At 33.9% G+C, this 14,835-nt stretch overlaps 2 protein-coding genes and 1 long non-coding RNA gene across 3 annotated transcripts; 2 read left to right on the forward strand and 1 right to left on the reverse strand.

Annotated features, from left to right (window-relative positions):
• Window positions 1–2,793: 2,793 nt before the first annotated feature.
• Window positions 2,794–8,144, forward strand: LOC103863598 (methionine--tRNA ligase, cytoplasmic). The gene is made up of 17 exons (XM_009141349.3): window positions 2,794–3,010; window positions 3,255–3,399; window positions 3,475–3,628; window positions 3,767–3,922; window positions 4,267–4,497; window positions 4,561–4,704; window positions 4,962–5,052; window positions 5,188–5,294; window positions 5,409–5,529; window positions 6,135–6,247; window positions 6,342–6,407; window positions 6,489–6,617; window positions 6,716–6,841; window positions 6,950–7,067; window positions 7,190–7,419; window positions 7,524–7,625; window positions 7,716–8,144. The coding sequence occupies exons 1-17, from the start codon at window positions 2,896–2,898 to the stop codon at window positions 7,944–7,946; spliced, it is 2,379 nt and encodes a 792-aa protein (XP_009139597.1). The 5' UTR covers window positions 2,794–2,895; the 3' UTR covers window positions 7,947–8,144.
• A 1,231-nt stretch (window positions 8,145–9,375) lies between these two features.
• On the forward strand, window positions 9,376–11,152 carry LOC103863599 (cytochrome P450 83A1). Its single transcript, XM_009141350.3, has 2 exons — window positions 9,376–10,294; window positions 10,415–11,152. The coding sequence occupies exons 1-2, from the start codon at window positions 9,410–9,412 to the stop codon at window positions 11,033–11,035; spliced, it is 1,506 nt and encodes a 501-aa protein (XP_009139598.1). The 5' UTR covers window positions 9,376–9,409; the 3' UTR covers window positions 11,036–11,152.
• LOC117133769 lies at window positions 10,073–14,580 on the reverse strand. The gene is made up of 2 exons (XR_004457784.1): window positions 13,708–14,580; window positions 10,073–13,326 (listed from the first exon to the last, which is right to left on the reverse strand). It is a non-coding gene; the product is annotated as an uncharacterized LOC117133769 (long non-coding RNA).
• Between the last annotated feature and the right edge of the window lie 255 nt (window positions 14,581–14,835).

Below are 14,835 nucleotides of genomic sequence, written 5' to 3' on the forward strand. Positions count from 1 at the left end.
TTAGTTTGAAATTTTTTTGCTATATTATATGTGTTTCCCTTATAATGTTATATTCTCTATGTTTTATTTAGATTATTTTTTGGGTAATGAAAAGAATGTTAAGGTATAGATATTACATTTATTAAAATATTGTGATATTTTTTTACTTTTTATTTTATAACACAATTTTAAATTTCATGTATACAAAATTTTCGAGTTGTTAAAGAAAATTTGTTGCTATAATTTATAATAAGTCGACTTTAGAACTGAAATTAATAATTTTATGAATTTTATGGGCTTCCAAATTGATTTTGTCTCAAATTATATAAATTGGAAAGATATTGTATTCATTAATTTCTGAAAATCTCTCGAAGCCAATCATAACTACTTTTGGATTTAAGTTACGGTAGTATAGGAATATAATATATTAATCGAAATCTGTCTCAATCAAATATATATACTTCTGTCCAAGTTAGTATATGCAGTGTAGTTAATATATTTTTTGTAGCCCAAGTTATTCCTTAATGTTCTAAAGTATACATTAAGAAAATAGTTTATTCTTTCTTCAAATTTTATCATATTTTTTATTTGTTCTATTTGTTGAGATTTATTAGTTCCTATAATTACTGAGAATTGTTACCATTTAATTTTTTTTTAATATAGATAGATCTTGATGAAATCTCGATAGATACATAAATACCAAGTTTAAAAAAAAATCGAAATTAAGAAAATAATGAAAAAGTGGGTGTGTTTGAGGATACATTATTGTATGAATGTAATATAATATGTATAACTGTAAGTTAAAATTCTATAGTCGTTCATTATATTATTATTTGTATTATCTATCTTATTTGTATAATAATATGAATCTATAAACTTTTGTTATATTATTATTTGTATAAGCCTAAGTTTAAATCATTACACATGCATGTTTATATAATTGATAGTTTGTGCATCTGTTAGGATTTAGGTGAAACGCAAGTTCAGAGTTATATTTTGTAGTTTACGTTATGTATAGTATAAGTTATTTTTTTGGTTTAACATAGATAGAAATGATATAGGGTATCAGACCGAGTCTATATGTTGACTTAGATTTTGTATTATCTATCTAGGTACGAAATAGGATTATTCCTGACTGAATGAGCCTAACAAAACGTAAATGTAAGTAGAAAATAGGTTGGGCTTTTTTTTGTCAATCGAATAACACTGAAAATAATTTAAATAGGAAATAGAATGTTTTATAATTAATAAGAAATTTCAGGGGTAGATTCATAATAAGTATTCTGCTTTAATAGTATAGATGCACAGCATCTATACCTAATAATATACTAGATTTTGACCCGCGCAGGCGCGCGGGTGTATATTTTGAAAAATATGTTGATATTTGTTTTTCATGTAATTATTAGGATTTGGAAAAATGAATCCGAGGAACATAACCGATACCGATCCAAAGATATAGTACCAAACCCAAACATAAATTGATTAAATATTCTAATTATTCAAAATTTTGTTATTTAGAGAACCGAATCTGATCCGAACCGAAGTATTTGAGTATCCGAATTTATCTAAAAATAGATTTATATACTTATATATATTAATTATTTTAGATTTAACGTATATAAAACATCAAAAATGATACTTTTAAATTGGTTTAAATACTTGAAAATATATATAGATAGTCAAAAGTAAATATCTGAAATAGTTAAAGTATACTCAAATCACCAAAAATACTTAAAATAATTATTGATTTCGTATCTAAAATTTTAAATCAAGCCAATTGATATGTTAAGCTTAAGTATTATGACATATGTTATTCAAATTTATACGTAATATATTATTTTATTTATACATTTTGAGAAATTTAAAATATATAATGATTTAAGACTTTAAAAATAGTTTAAATTAGTTATCCAAACCCAAACCAAACCCGCAAAGATCCAAATCGAACTCAAACCAAAATTTAGAAACATTCTAATAAGGTTGAAATCTTTGACCCCGAAAACCCAAAATACAAACCGATCAGAACTAAACCCGTATGGGTATCCAAAAGCCCATCCCTAGTCATTATTATATATCGTATTTTATCATCATATAATTAATCGTATTTTATATGTACCATCATATAAGTAATCATATAATTAATAGTATTTTATACATACCATCATATAAATAATTACATATATTATATTTTTAAAACTTAATATGAAATATGAAAACCATAATTTGAGTTGGTATTTCAAATTGGGCTTTGTATTATGTTTTTCTTATATATATTGACAATATTTTTTTATAATGGTTATTGAAAAATAGTTTAGTAAAAATCCATTTTTGAATATATATATATATTTTTGAATCAATTTTTGATATAAATCAAATTTGAATTATTATTTTGATTTGAAATATGTATATAAAGTTTAAATTTTGTTTTATGGTTAGTTTAGAAAAAAAATTTTTAGGGAATTAGATTGACCCATTTTGGTATATTTTAAAAGTGGCCTAGATAATTTTCAATTTTTTAAAAAAACATAAGCCCATTACTTTTTTTCTTAATACTACTATCCTTGTTTTCAAACAAAATTTTTTTTTTTTAAAAGACTGCAATCCATGTTTCCAAACACTCCAAATTTTTAAAAGTCCTATTCAAGTCTCCAAACACTCCAATTTTGTACTTGAGTTTTAATAAGATAGATACGAGAATAAATGAGTAGGATAGACGTATGGGATTCTGGGTTATTCAAAACGAGTAAGACCAATAACCGGGTTTGATCAAATTTGGATCCGGTATGAAGTTAAACCGGGATCTTTTTGTTCCCCATAAATAAGTTAACTAGGTTTTAGAGCTCTCTTCTCATTGTTAGCCGGAAGCCACTCTGATATCGTCTCTCTCCGATTCTTCGAGAAAAGCGTGTGGTCGTCATGGAAGACGGAGAAAGCTGCCCCAAGCTGCCGATTCCGGGGAAGAGAAACATACTAATCACCAGTGCCTTGCCTTACGTCAACAACGTCCCCCATCTCGGAAACATCATTGGATGTAAATTGAATCCTATCTCGTCTCCTTATCTGATTGCTTGTATTCGTGTGTGCGTTTCGTTTAAGGACTTAGATAAAGCCACTGCCAAATTTGTTTAGCTCAGATGCAGAGATTAGTTTTAAGCTTTCGGAATCTGATTTTGCATTGGTTTGATATATTTGGAATAGCCAAATTTTTGCGTGGACGAGTAGATAATGTGACTCAGTTTAGGGCTATATTGATTCTTTTTTGTGTGTGTGTGCAGGTGTTCTGAGTGCTGATGTGTACGCAAGATACTGCCGTCTCCGTGGCTATAATGCGATATATATCTGTGGAACCGATGAATACGGTACTGCAACTGAGACAAAAGCTCTTGAGGAGAATTGCACCCCCAAGGAGATCTGTGACAAGTAATGCATCCTTATTTTTGCACTGTATCATCTATGAAACACTGTCTTTTCATTGATTTTGTGTGTGCTTTTTAGGTACCATGCCATTCATAAAGAAGTTTATGACTGGTTTGACATAAGTTTTGACAAGTTTGGGCGAACTTCAACTCCAGAACAGACAGAAGTGTGCCAAGCAATTTTCAAAAAATTGTTTGAAAACAACTTCCTTTCAGAGAACACCATGCAGCAGGTGAATGATTCTCTGCTCAAATGCCTGTAATTTGATCGCGTTTCGCAAGGGCATCCTTATATGCTTCATAAGTAGAATGATCTACACCACTGAGTTAGTGGGGTTTTAACAAGTCTCTGTGGCCCTTTTTATCTACAGCTTTACTGCGATACATGCCAGAAGTTCTTAGCTGACCGGCTTGTTGAGGGCTCTTGTCCGTTTCCAGAATGTAATTATGATTCTGCTCGTGGTGATCAGTGCGAAAAATGTGGAAAGCTCCTGAATCCTACTGAACTCAAAGATCCGAGGTGCAAGGTGGGCTATGCTTTTGAAATAGTATTTTCTATTGAAACACATTAACCATTATGTTTAAATTCGTGCGGTAAATTGTTGATATCAAGCGAAGACGGTTGTCATACAAATAATTGTAATGCTCTGTTACAGTACATTTCTTTTGCCTATGTTGATATTATATATTACTGGTAATGGCTAGCTGGTTGTGCTTGCATCTTTTATGTTCCCTTCATATTTGCATGACTCACAGATTGCTGTAGAATAGATCTGCACTGTTTTCGCTGGCTTGACTTTCTTTAAGAACTGCTTGACTATGGTCTGCATTTACAATTATCTTAACTGCGTATGTTTTCTCTTTCAAACAGGTCTGTCAAACCACACCCCGAATTCGCGACACAGACCACCTGTTTATTGAGCTTCCATTGCTGAAAGATAGGTTGGAAAAGTATATTGACGATACATCTGTTACTGGATCTTGGAGTCAAAACGCTATTCAAACGACGAAAGCGTGGCTTAAGGAAGGGCTAAGGCAGAGATGTATTACAAGGGATCTAAAGTGGGGAGTTCCTGTTCCACATGAGAAATATAAGGAAAAAGTAAGAACATCACTTTCTGTCAACGTATTAAACTACATCTTCTAATTCGATTTGTGTTTATAGGTCTTTTACGTCTGGTTTGATGCTCCTATTGGATACGTCTCAATAACGTCATGCTACACATCTGAATGGGAGAAGTGGTGGAAGAATCCTGAGAATGTGGAGCTTTATCAGTTTATGGGGAAAGACAATGTGCCATTTCATACTGTGAGTTTATAACATATCAAAATTTGAATACTGCAAATTCTCGTTCTTTCCTCTAAACTAAGAAATCAAAGGTGAATTAAAAATGTCTGCCTGTTCTTCAGTTTCCATTGACTAGGATATCTTGGAGACATGCTTCAGATGTTTTTTTTATCTTTTATAATTCTGTCATCCTTGTTATTAGGGTTGTTATGTTTTCTCCTCCGAGAAAGGTTTATATTTGTAAATCCGACTGTTTCAACTGCCAACATGTTATGCAGGTGATGTTTCCATCTACGCAGCTTGGAACTGGGGAAAATTGGACACTGATGAAGACAATCAGTGTGACTGAGTATTTAAATTACGAAACCGGTCAGTTAATGTTTTACCATGGCTTCCATAAACCTTTTTAAGATGCATGATATTATTTTGAATTAGTTTGATGTGCTTTGCTTTTTTTTTTGCATTCATAAAAACGAGAACATGTTTATTGTGTATGGGTTGCAGGAAAGTTCTCCAAGAGTAAAGGTGTTGGAGTGTTTGGTAATGATGTAAAAGATACAAATATCCCTGTCGAAGTATGGAGATACTACTTGCTGACCAACAGGCCTGAGGTAACTGATTGCTCGTAAAAATAGAAACATCCTTTTTTCTCTCATTCATCATGGGCATGCATAAACGTATAGATTTCACCAACACTAATTTGTTCTGGGGATTGGCCCGTCCAGGTGTCTGACACATTATTTACATGGGGCGATTTGCAAGCGAAACTGACTGGCGAGTTGCTGAACAACCTAGGAAACTTCGTTAATCGAGTTCTGAGTTTTATAGCAAAGCCTGAGCCTTCAGGTTGGTTAATTCTTTCCGGATTCAAGTATTGGTTTTCCTTGTGAGTGGTAGCTATAGATGACTTTTCAGATTGACATATCCAATTGAAAATATCGGATGTGCTGCATTCTTTTATTGAAACCAGCTAGTAAGTGTGCAAGTCAGAGATATTTGAGCTCTGGGACGTCAATCTGTTGTCACGTGTTAGTCTGTGAACAAAATTCGTAGTCTAGAATGATATAAGATGCATCTGGCTTGCAAGAGTCGATACTATAATTCTGTTGTGCTGATCTAATGCCATGATTCCTCTTGCTGTAAAATTGCGTGTACATAATTATTAACTGGTCATAAAACATATCTGATGTTCAAGTGTCTTTACATGTGTGTATCTTTTCATACCTCTCTAGTGGACTGTGGATAGTCAGATGTTGAATTTTGTTTTCCAAAAAAAAAGAAATTGCGTGAAGTAGCTGGATAGCATAAAGAATTAAATTCTCTTAGAAACAGAAAGAGCACTGGCTAGGATTTTGGCTAGTGATACTCTTGAAAACAGGGCCTATACTTTTCCATATCTGCTCTCATGTTTTCCCTTTCTCTTACTATGTCATGTACTAATTGATGTGAAGGTTATGGGTCTGTCATTCCTGATGCTCCTGGTGCTGAATCTCATCCTCTAACGCAATCCCTGGCTGAAAAGGTTGGAAAGTTTGTAAAGGAGTATGTTGAAGCTATGGAAAAGGTGAGGAACATTATATGGACTTTGGTCTGGTATGGCTATCTTAGTTAGTTCCTGGTGGTTTATGTTCTTACTAAAGACTGTTCATTTGATATAGGTTAAGCTCAAGCAGGGGCTGAAAATTGCTATGGCCATCTCGAATGAAGGGAACGCATACTTGCAGGTAATTCTACACTCATAAATGTATATTAGCTTTATTAGCTGTTACAGTCTAACCAACTTTATTGTTTTTTTTTTGATGTAGGAAGCCCAATTTTGGAAACTTTTCAAGGAAGATAAACCTTCTTGTGCAATTGTCATAAGAACTGCTGCTGGTTTAGTATACCTTCTTGCACAGTTGTTAGAACCTTTCATGCCGTCCTTTTCTCGGGAGGTAAGTTTGACTGATTGTCTTCGAAACATATATTTCTATTTAATTTTAGTAGAATGGCAAGCGTGATTAGTGCTGCTGTCTTTCGCATTTTTTTGTAGGTATTTAAACAGCTAAATTTGCCTCTACATTTTTCACTCTCCGACGAGGGAATAGCAAGTAGACTTTGGGAGATGCTGCCTCCCGGTCACAGGATAGGCACCCCTCAACCATTGTTCAAGGAATTGGTACGTACCTGTCTTTGATTTTATCCATAGGAAAGGCGGACTTGTTGTATGTTTAAACGTGATGTAGCATTTGATTTATATCTTGTGAAATACTATCTATGATCACAGAAAGATGAAGAAGTGCAGCAGTACAAAGACAAGTTTGCTGGAAATCAAGCTGATAGACGTGCTAGGGATGTAGAGGCAGCAAATATGGCGGAGCAGCTTAAGAAAACAAAACTTTCAGGTTCTATATTTGTATTATCAAAATGCTGTTCGCATATACACTAGAGATCTCGAGCGCATCATAGTAATTTGTACCGCAGTAGCTTTGATGATTATGTACTGAACCGCTGTTTTGCCTCCTAGATGCTAAAAAGCAAAAGGCGTCAAAAGGAGCGGGAACATCCAAACCTCAGCCGGCTGCTACTCTTGAAATTACAATGGCAAGACTTGATATTCGAGTCGGTAAAATTCTAAAGGCTGAGAAGCATCCTAACGCAGATTCATTGTATGTGGAACAAATTGATGTTGGAGGAGGTGAAATTCGCACCGTTGTTAGTGGACTGGTCAAATATATTCCTCTTGAGGAGATGCAGGTTTGTTCAAATTCAATCTCACCAATCAACTTAATCCATTAGTTTTCTTCCCAGTATCTTTATGCATCGCTTCAATAATCGATATGACTGTTGTTTCTGGACAGAACCGTATGGTTTGTGTGCTTTGCAACTTGAAGCCCTCGAAAATGAGGGATATTATGTCACAGGCAATGGTTCTTGCCGCTTCCAGTAGTGACGGCAGCAAGGTAAGAAGACTCTCTGACCTGTTCATAGTTCATCTAGTTTCGTTTATGTTATAGATAAATTGTTTTTCTATGTTTGCTGGAAACTTTCAGGTGGAGTTAGTTGAGCCCCCTGAATCTGCTACGATTGGTGAACGAGTTAGATTTGCTGGGCATGAAGGCGAGCCAGACGTTGTGTTAAACCCAAAGAAGAAAGTATGGGAGACACTTTTGGTGGATCTTAACACGAACGAGAACCTAGTTGCTTGCTACAAAGGTATACCCTTTACTACAGATGCAGGTGTCTGCAAGGTTTCATCCATCAGCAATGGCACTATCCGTTAAAATCTTTCTTTTATTCTCCATTTCTATCTCTCTTTTGAGGGAAAACACATTTCTGAGATTTTCATCTGAAATACTGAGATACTATTAGCAAAACATGTTCTTCTTTGTAAACTGTTTTTTACATTTATGGTTCTTAACTGGTTTTGAGTAACAATATGTTATGCTTTTCTATATGACTTGGTTTTGCTGTCAGCTTTTAGAAATGGACCCCGATGGAAATCAACCACACAACTTTATATTTGTGGGAGTGATTTAGGTTTTGATATTGTTTACATATGATTGTCGTATTTTTATCAAAAAGTTGAAGTCACTTTACATCAGTTTTGTTTTTCAGTTACTAACTTTCGAGATAAAATGTTCAATAGACTGTATATCCTTTATATATTAATTGAGAAACATTATAACATTGTTTTTAGTTACGTGTTATCAATATAAAGTTTTGGTGATGGTATATTGTTTGGTTTGTTATAATTTTTATTTATAATGTATATTCATGAATTGATTTGGAGAACAACATTATCTTTAGTTTGGATCAATTTTTTATTCAATTTAATTTCTGTTATGAAACTGTTCAATATGGTATTACAACTCAATAATTCTAAAGTTAAAACAAAGTTTAAATCGGTTTTAAATTTACAATTGTTTTATACAAAACCAAAATTAATAAGATAAATATATTTTAAAGTATAACAATGTTTAGTTAACTTTGATCCATCTTACTGATCATTCTATATATGATTTTCTTTAATAACAAACTGTGAGTTAAATTATGTGAAATATTTTAGACATAAGGAAATTAATAAATTCAAACGAATTTAATTTTCTTACCAATTTAATAGTTTAAAATCGATTGTAGTGTATATAACAATTTATATTCAAATGTTATTGTAATTTTTTTAATTTAATTAAAACTTATACGAATATCCCGGACGTAGCCCGGGAAAAGCACCTAGTTATATTGATAAAAGGATTTACAACTGAATATTCTAAGTCTGAGCCACATTGGCAAAGAGTAACTGAATGTCAATTGAAACTTTCGGCAATTATTGATGAATATATTAACTCCTCGGTAAAACATATGGATTGTATATGCATAGGTCCCGGGTTCATTTAGATCACTCAATGAAAGGTGTTCAGAAAGAATTGTGTAAACAACAAACAGAAACTGATAAAAACGAATGCGAGTGCTTGAAAGAACATATCAAGCATACGAACGTTAACGACAAAAAGCATACGACGTTAGAGGGACCAAGGACGTTGGGTAGGTGAATGCTTTCCTCACTTCTAACATGTGAGGTTTCACAAGTAGGTATAAAGAAAGGAAGCATTTGTTTATAATATTTGATATTGGTTTAGTTCGGTTATAGTATTTGGTTTGGTTTGGTTTGGTTAAGAATAAAATGAACGCAATGATTTCTATATATATTAAGAAGCTGTGCTCTTTCCACTCAACAGTACTAAGAATGGAAGATATCATCATCGGGGTGGTGGCTCTAGCCGCAGTTCTCCTCTTCTTCCTCTCTCAAAAATCAAAAACCAAACGCTACAAACTGCCTCCCGGCCCACGAGGGCTTCCGGTGATCGGAAACCTCCACCAGCTTAGCCAGGTTAACCCACAGCGTTTCTTCTATGGATGGGCCAAAAAATACGGTCCAATCTTTTCATACAAGATAGGAAGTCAAACAATGGTGGTGATATCATCAGCTGAGCTAACCAAAGAGCTTCTCAAGACGCAAGATGCCAACTTCGCGAACCGGCCTCAGCACCGTGGTCACGAGTTCATAACCTACGGCCGAAGTGACATGGCAATGAACCACTACACACCGTATTACCGGGAGATGAGGAAGATGGGAATGAACCACTTGTTCTCACCCACACGTGTGGCCACCTTCAAGCACGTGCGGGAGGAGGAGGCTAGGACGATGATGGCTAAGGTCGAAAAGGCTGCCGAGAGAGCCGAACCTGTCGATATAAGCGAGCTTATGTTGACCTTCACGAACTCGGTTGTGTGCAGGCAAGCGTTCGGGAAGAAGTACAATGAAGATGGGGAAGAGATGAAGAGATTCATCAAAATTCTCTATGGCACTCAAAGCGTTTTGGGGAAGATTTTTTTCTCCGATTTTTTTCCGTTTTTCGGATTTCTAGATGATTGGACAGGTCTCACGGCTTATATGAAGGAGTGTTTTGAAAGACAAGACACTTATATACAGGAGATTATTGATGAGACACTTGACCCCAACAGGGCCAAGCCAGAAACTGAGAGCATGATCGATCTCTTGATGGAGATCTACAAAGATCAACCTTTCGCCTCCAAGTTCACTATAGAGAATGTCAAAGGCGTGATTTTGGTACGTCTAAAACATTTCTCCATTTTTTTTTGTTATTTATGTTTTTAACTGTTGCTTGTGCTACAATCAATCAGTTGCGTGTGTTTCACTCTTCGTATTGTTTTTGTTTTGTTACAAAAGAATATAGTGGTTGCGGGAACTGACACGGCGGCTGCGGCGGTTGTATGGGGAATGACGTATTTGATGAAGTATCCTCAAGTGATGAAGAAAGCTCAGGCAGAAGTGAGAGAGTATGCAAGAGAGAAAGGTTCAACGTTCATTACTGAAGACGACGTGAAGAACCTTCCTTACTTCAGAGCCTTAGTTAAAGAAACCTTAAGGATCGAACCTGTGATTCCTCTCCTTATCCCTCGTGCTTGCATTCAAGACACCAAGATCGCTGGTTACGACATCCCTGCGGGGACTACTGTCAACGTCAACGCATGGGCCGTGTCCCGCGACGAGAAGGAGTGGGGCCCTAACCCTGACGAGTTCAAACCAGAGAGGTTTCTTGAGAAGGACGTTGACTTCAAAGGCACGGACTATGAGTTTATACCGTTCGGATCAGGCCGGAGAATGTGCCCTGGAATGCGGCTTGGTGCGGCGATGCTTGAGGTTCCTTTCGCGAACCTTCTCCTCAACTTCAACTTCAAACTTCCCAACGGAATAAAACCAGAAGAGATCAACATGGATGTCATGACTGGTCTTGCTATGCACAAGTCGGATCATCTCAAGCTTGTTCCCGAGAAAGTGAGCAAGTAACAGTTTCTAATTGTCAAATAAATGTATCACTGTGGTTGTATAATATATATATACGTTCCTGTAGTGTACTATGCTCTTTGGTTTGGTTTCTTTTTAAATCAAACAACATTTCTATTACTTTTGAGGAACTTACAAACAAGAAAATAAGAGATAGGCGAGCCAGAAGGTCGTCTTGGGTTTGATTAATTTGTGCATAGCAAAGACCAGTCATATGATCATTTGTATTTTTTATAAAAAAAATGTTAACCATCGATAATAAAATTTTCGAAGTGGAACTTTTAATAGTTTTAATAATTTTTATAATCGTTCATGAAAATTCAATGCATATCTTGAAATTAAAAAAAAAATCAATACTTGTTTAATGCAGTTTTAAAATTAATGTTTTTGTGATATATATATATATATATATATATATATATATATGAATATCTATAAAATGAGACTTTTTACTCATATGATCTAATGAATATTTGTATATTGTTATAATAAAAAAATTTAAACATGCATAAAGAACAAATTATGATTGGTTAACAAAGCGACTTAACATCAACTTTTGCCGGCTAAGGACATTTTCCTCACAAAATTTTGTTTAAGACAATTAGACCAGCTATAATTAAAGATCACAAGTAAACTATACTTTGGAGATAATAGAAGATATTCTTTATTTTATTTATGTATATGCATGTCAAACATGAATGGTCTCTTACATGAAAAATTAGTAAAAATGAATAGAATCTTCAAAATAAACAAGTCTGCCAATAACATTCATATAAAGTAGGCATGAGTCTTTTAACCGAGATCTGGATTCGATCCGAGATTCGATCCGGATATCCAGAGGGGTCGAATCTGGATCTGGATAGTAAAATGTTGGATCCGTCAAAGCCGGATCCGGATATCTTAATTTTTTAGTCCAGATATCCGGATCCGTAAGTTTTATTAATAACTATTTCAAAAATAGTAATATCTATATATAAAAATTAATTTTGTTTAATATATTTTCATTTTTATAATAAATTTTATGTAAATTTTGTAATATTATACATAGAAATAATTAAATACATTATTTTAAAAAAAAATATTTTTAATATTTTATATATATTAATATTATTTTTATTTATTTTAAAGATCTAAATCCAAATCTGGATATTACAATTTTTAAAAGGATATCCGACATCCAGATATCCGAGAACCCCGGATCCGGATAAGGATAGTAAAATTATAGATCCGCCGGATAAGGATCCGGATCCGGATACCTTAAAATTATCCGGATACCCGATCCGTCCCATGCCTAATATAAAGTACTTCCAAAGTAAGAGAAATAACCAGCTTTTAAAATACTCTCATTGAAGAAGTCCAAAGGCTGAACCATAGCTTCATTACTTTTCAGCTAAAGTATGTTCTCATGACTCATAATACAAAGACATACACTCTTGCACGTGGTGCACAAAGTCAGTCGTCATATTTTATTTATATGGAAACGGAGTTTCCTTCTTGGTTAGCAGAGTCTTATTGAATTTGTTTATGTTGCTGTAAAAAAGTACTTCCAAATCAAGCGGTCTATTCACCATTAGATTATTCAACAAATTAATTTATCGATATTTAAACGAGAATTATTTTCAGGTATAAATTTGACAATTTAGAAAATTAATAAACCAAATTTGAAAATTTAGATAAATTAAAGTCCATGAAAAATTTGGAATAAGATAGAAAATGACTCTCATCTACACCAACTATATGTCATTATATGAATATACAATATATGTATAATACCAATATATATTTAACTATATGAAACCTATTGTTCATGGCCACACGTATTAAGTAACATGTTTTATGTAGTTTCTAAGAACAACTACAATGGGGAGTTCTCACACCAAATATCTAAACTATATTTACAAATTAATATTTATATTCTATTAAGGGGATCTCTAAATCGTTTGAGGTATTTTGAGACTTTGGGAAGAGGTTCTCGTGATTTTGAGATTCTCAAATCAAAACTTAATTAAAATATATATTCAATTTTAATACTTTGAGAATTTTGTGAGAACCTCCCATTAAGATTGCTCTAAGAGCATGTCCATCACTCATAGTAATGGCAAATGAGTTGTCCCATTTCGTTCCGTTCCGTTCCGCCCGCCACAGGTTTGTTGTCAAGCAGATTTCGACGGGTCTGTCTCGCTGGGCTACGGTCTTCAGAAAGGCTGAACAAACCCGCTCCGCAAAATGTACGGGCCTTAGCAGGTCGACCGGCGGTATGAAAATTCTTTCATTACCTTCACAAACCTACAGACCTTCACACACCATAAACACATGGTCAGCATTAGTTTGAGCAAAACTTGTTTGTTACAAGCATTAGGCATGACTTATAATGAGTTTGATTCAAGTTACAAGTAGTCATTGTTATAAGAACAAGAGACGACCATTAGTCATACATTATCAAGTTTGTTAAAAGTTGTCACTACTCATAAATCATAACAGAAGTGAAGTCCTTGAATTGTACACCTATCTCCCTCCTACTTCTTTTGTTTTTAGAATTTGATTCAAGTTACAAGTAGTCATTACTTCATGTGTGCAATTCAAATAACATTCTTAAATCGTGTTTACCGTGAAAGTCGATCAGTAGAAGAAATGAAAAAAAAAATTCAATGAAAAGGAAGAAGAAAAGTCGTCACCATTTGAACTAACAAGGAAGAAAAAGCCTGCTGTGCTCAGTTCTTCATTTTTTCTCGAACCCGCAAAAAAGACTCTAATGGTCCGCAACTCAACTAAAGCCCATCCCACATTGGCCCAATTCTGGGCGGGACAAGACCGCGAAGCCCGCTTAATAATGGCCTGGAAAAATGCTGTCCAAACCTGTGTCGTGGCAAACTGTTATGGACCAGGTCCGCGGTTCAAGTTCTCATTTGCCATCTCTAATCGTTTAGAACCCATCCCTTATATACTAAAGCGCAAGTCGCCTGGCGAATCAAATAGTGACATGTGGAAAAGTCTTACAAAACAATAAAAATTAAAAACAGAATTAAAATGTATCATTTTCCCTTCGATGAAAAGATAAAGCTGCATGTGTCAAGTAAAAAAAAGTTTCATAAGTATCTCAACTGTTCCTCAATCAAAGCCATGATCCCCACTTTTTTACGTAAACGGTTTGGAGCTAATTTGAATAGAATTTTAAATTATCTCTTTTTCGCATTGACTATAAAATCATTTCAACAACAATTTTTTTTCTTTTGTTAGTTCTCACTGGTTTCTTCATATTTTTTTTTCTTCTTTTTCTGCATCAGTTTTAAACTTCTAGCATTCATTGCATAAATTATTTTTTTGTATGCCGGCTTTTTCACTAAGTTTCATAATCAGTTCATATGAAACTTATGATGCAAATTCTGAGTTAACAAGAAAAATTAAGCATCGATCTTTGTATTGTTGAATGTTGAGTTTTTGAGAATATTTTAGTATGTTGCATACATGCATCAGAAATCAAAGCTAAAAGAAGATGAAAAAGAAGAAGAAAATATGAGGAATCAAAGAAAAGTTTGGAAGAGATACGTTCTGAGTAAAGTTAGTGAAGGTTGAAGACAATGGATAGATAGAGTTGCAGAACGTTTAACCATTCATAATTCAGGTAAACAATAATTTTAGTTACTTTTTACTTTTTATCATTTTAAATTAAATTTCTAATCATTTTCTTTAATTAGTTTTGAAATTTCTCAAATTTTCTTTTACAATTTTCCTATGTTGTTTTAATGACTATCTAAAACAGAAAATAGTTAAAGTTTTTAGATAAACACTTTTCTTGAAATCCT

This window comes from Brassica rapa, chromosome A04 (genome assembly GCF_000309985.2).
Source record: "Brassica rapa cultivar Chiifu-401-42 chromosome A04, CAAS_Brap_v3.01, whole genome shotgun sequence".
Classification (NCBI taxonomy): domain Eukaryota; kingdom Viridiplantae; phylum Streptophyta; class Magnoliopsida; order Brassicales; family Brassicaceae; genus Brassica; species Brassica rapa.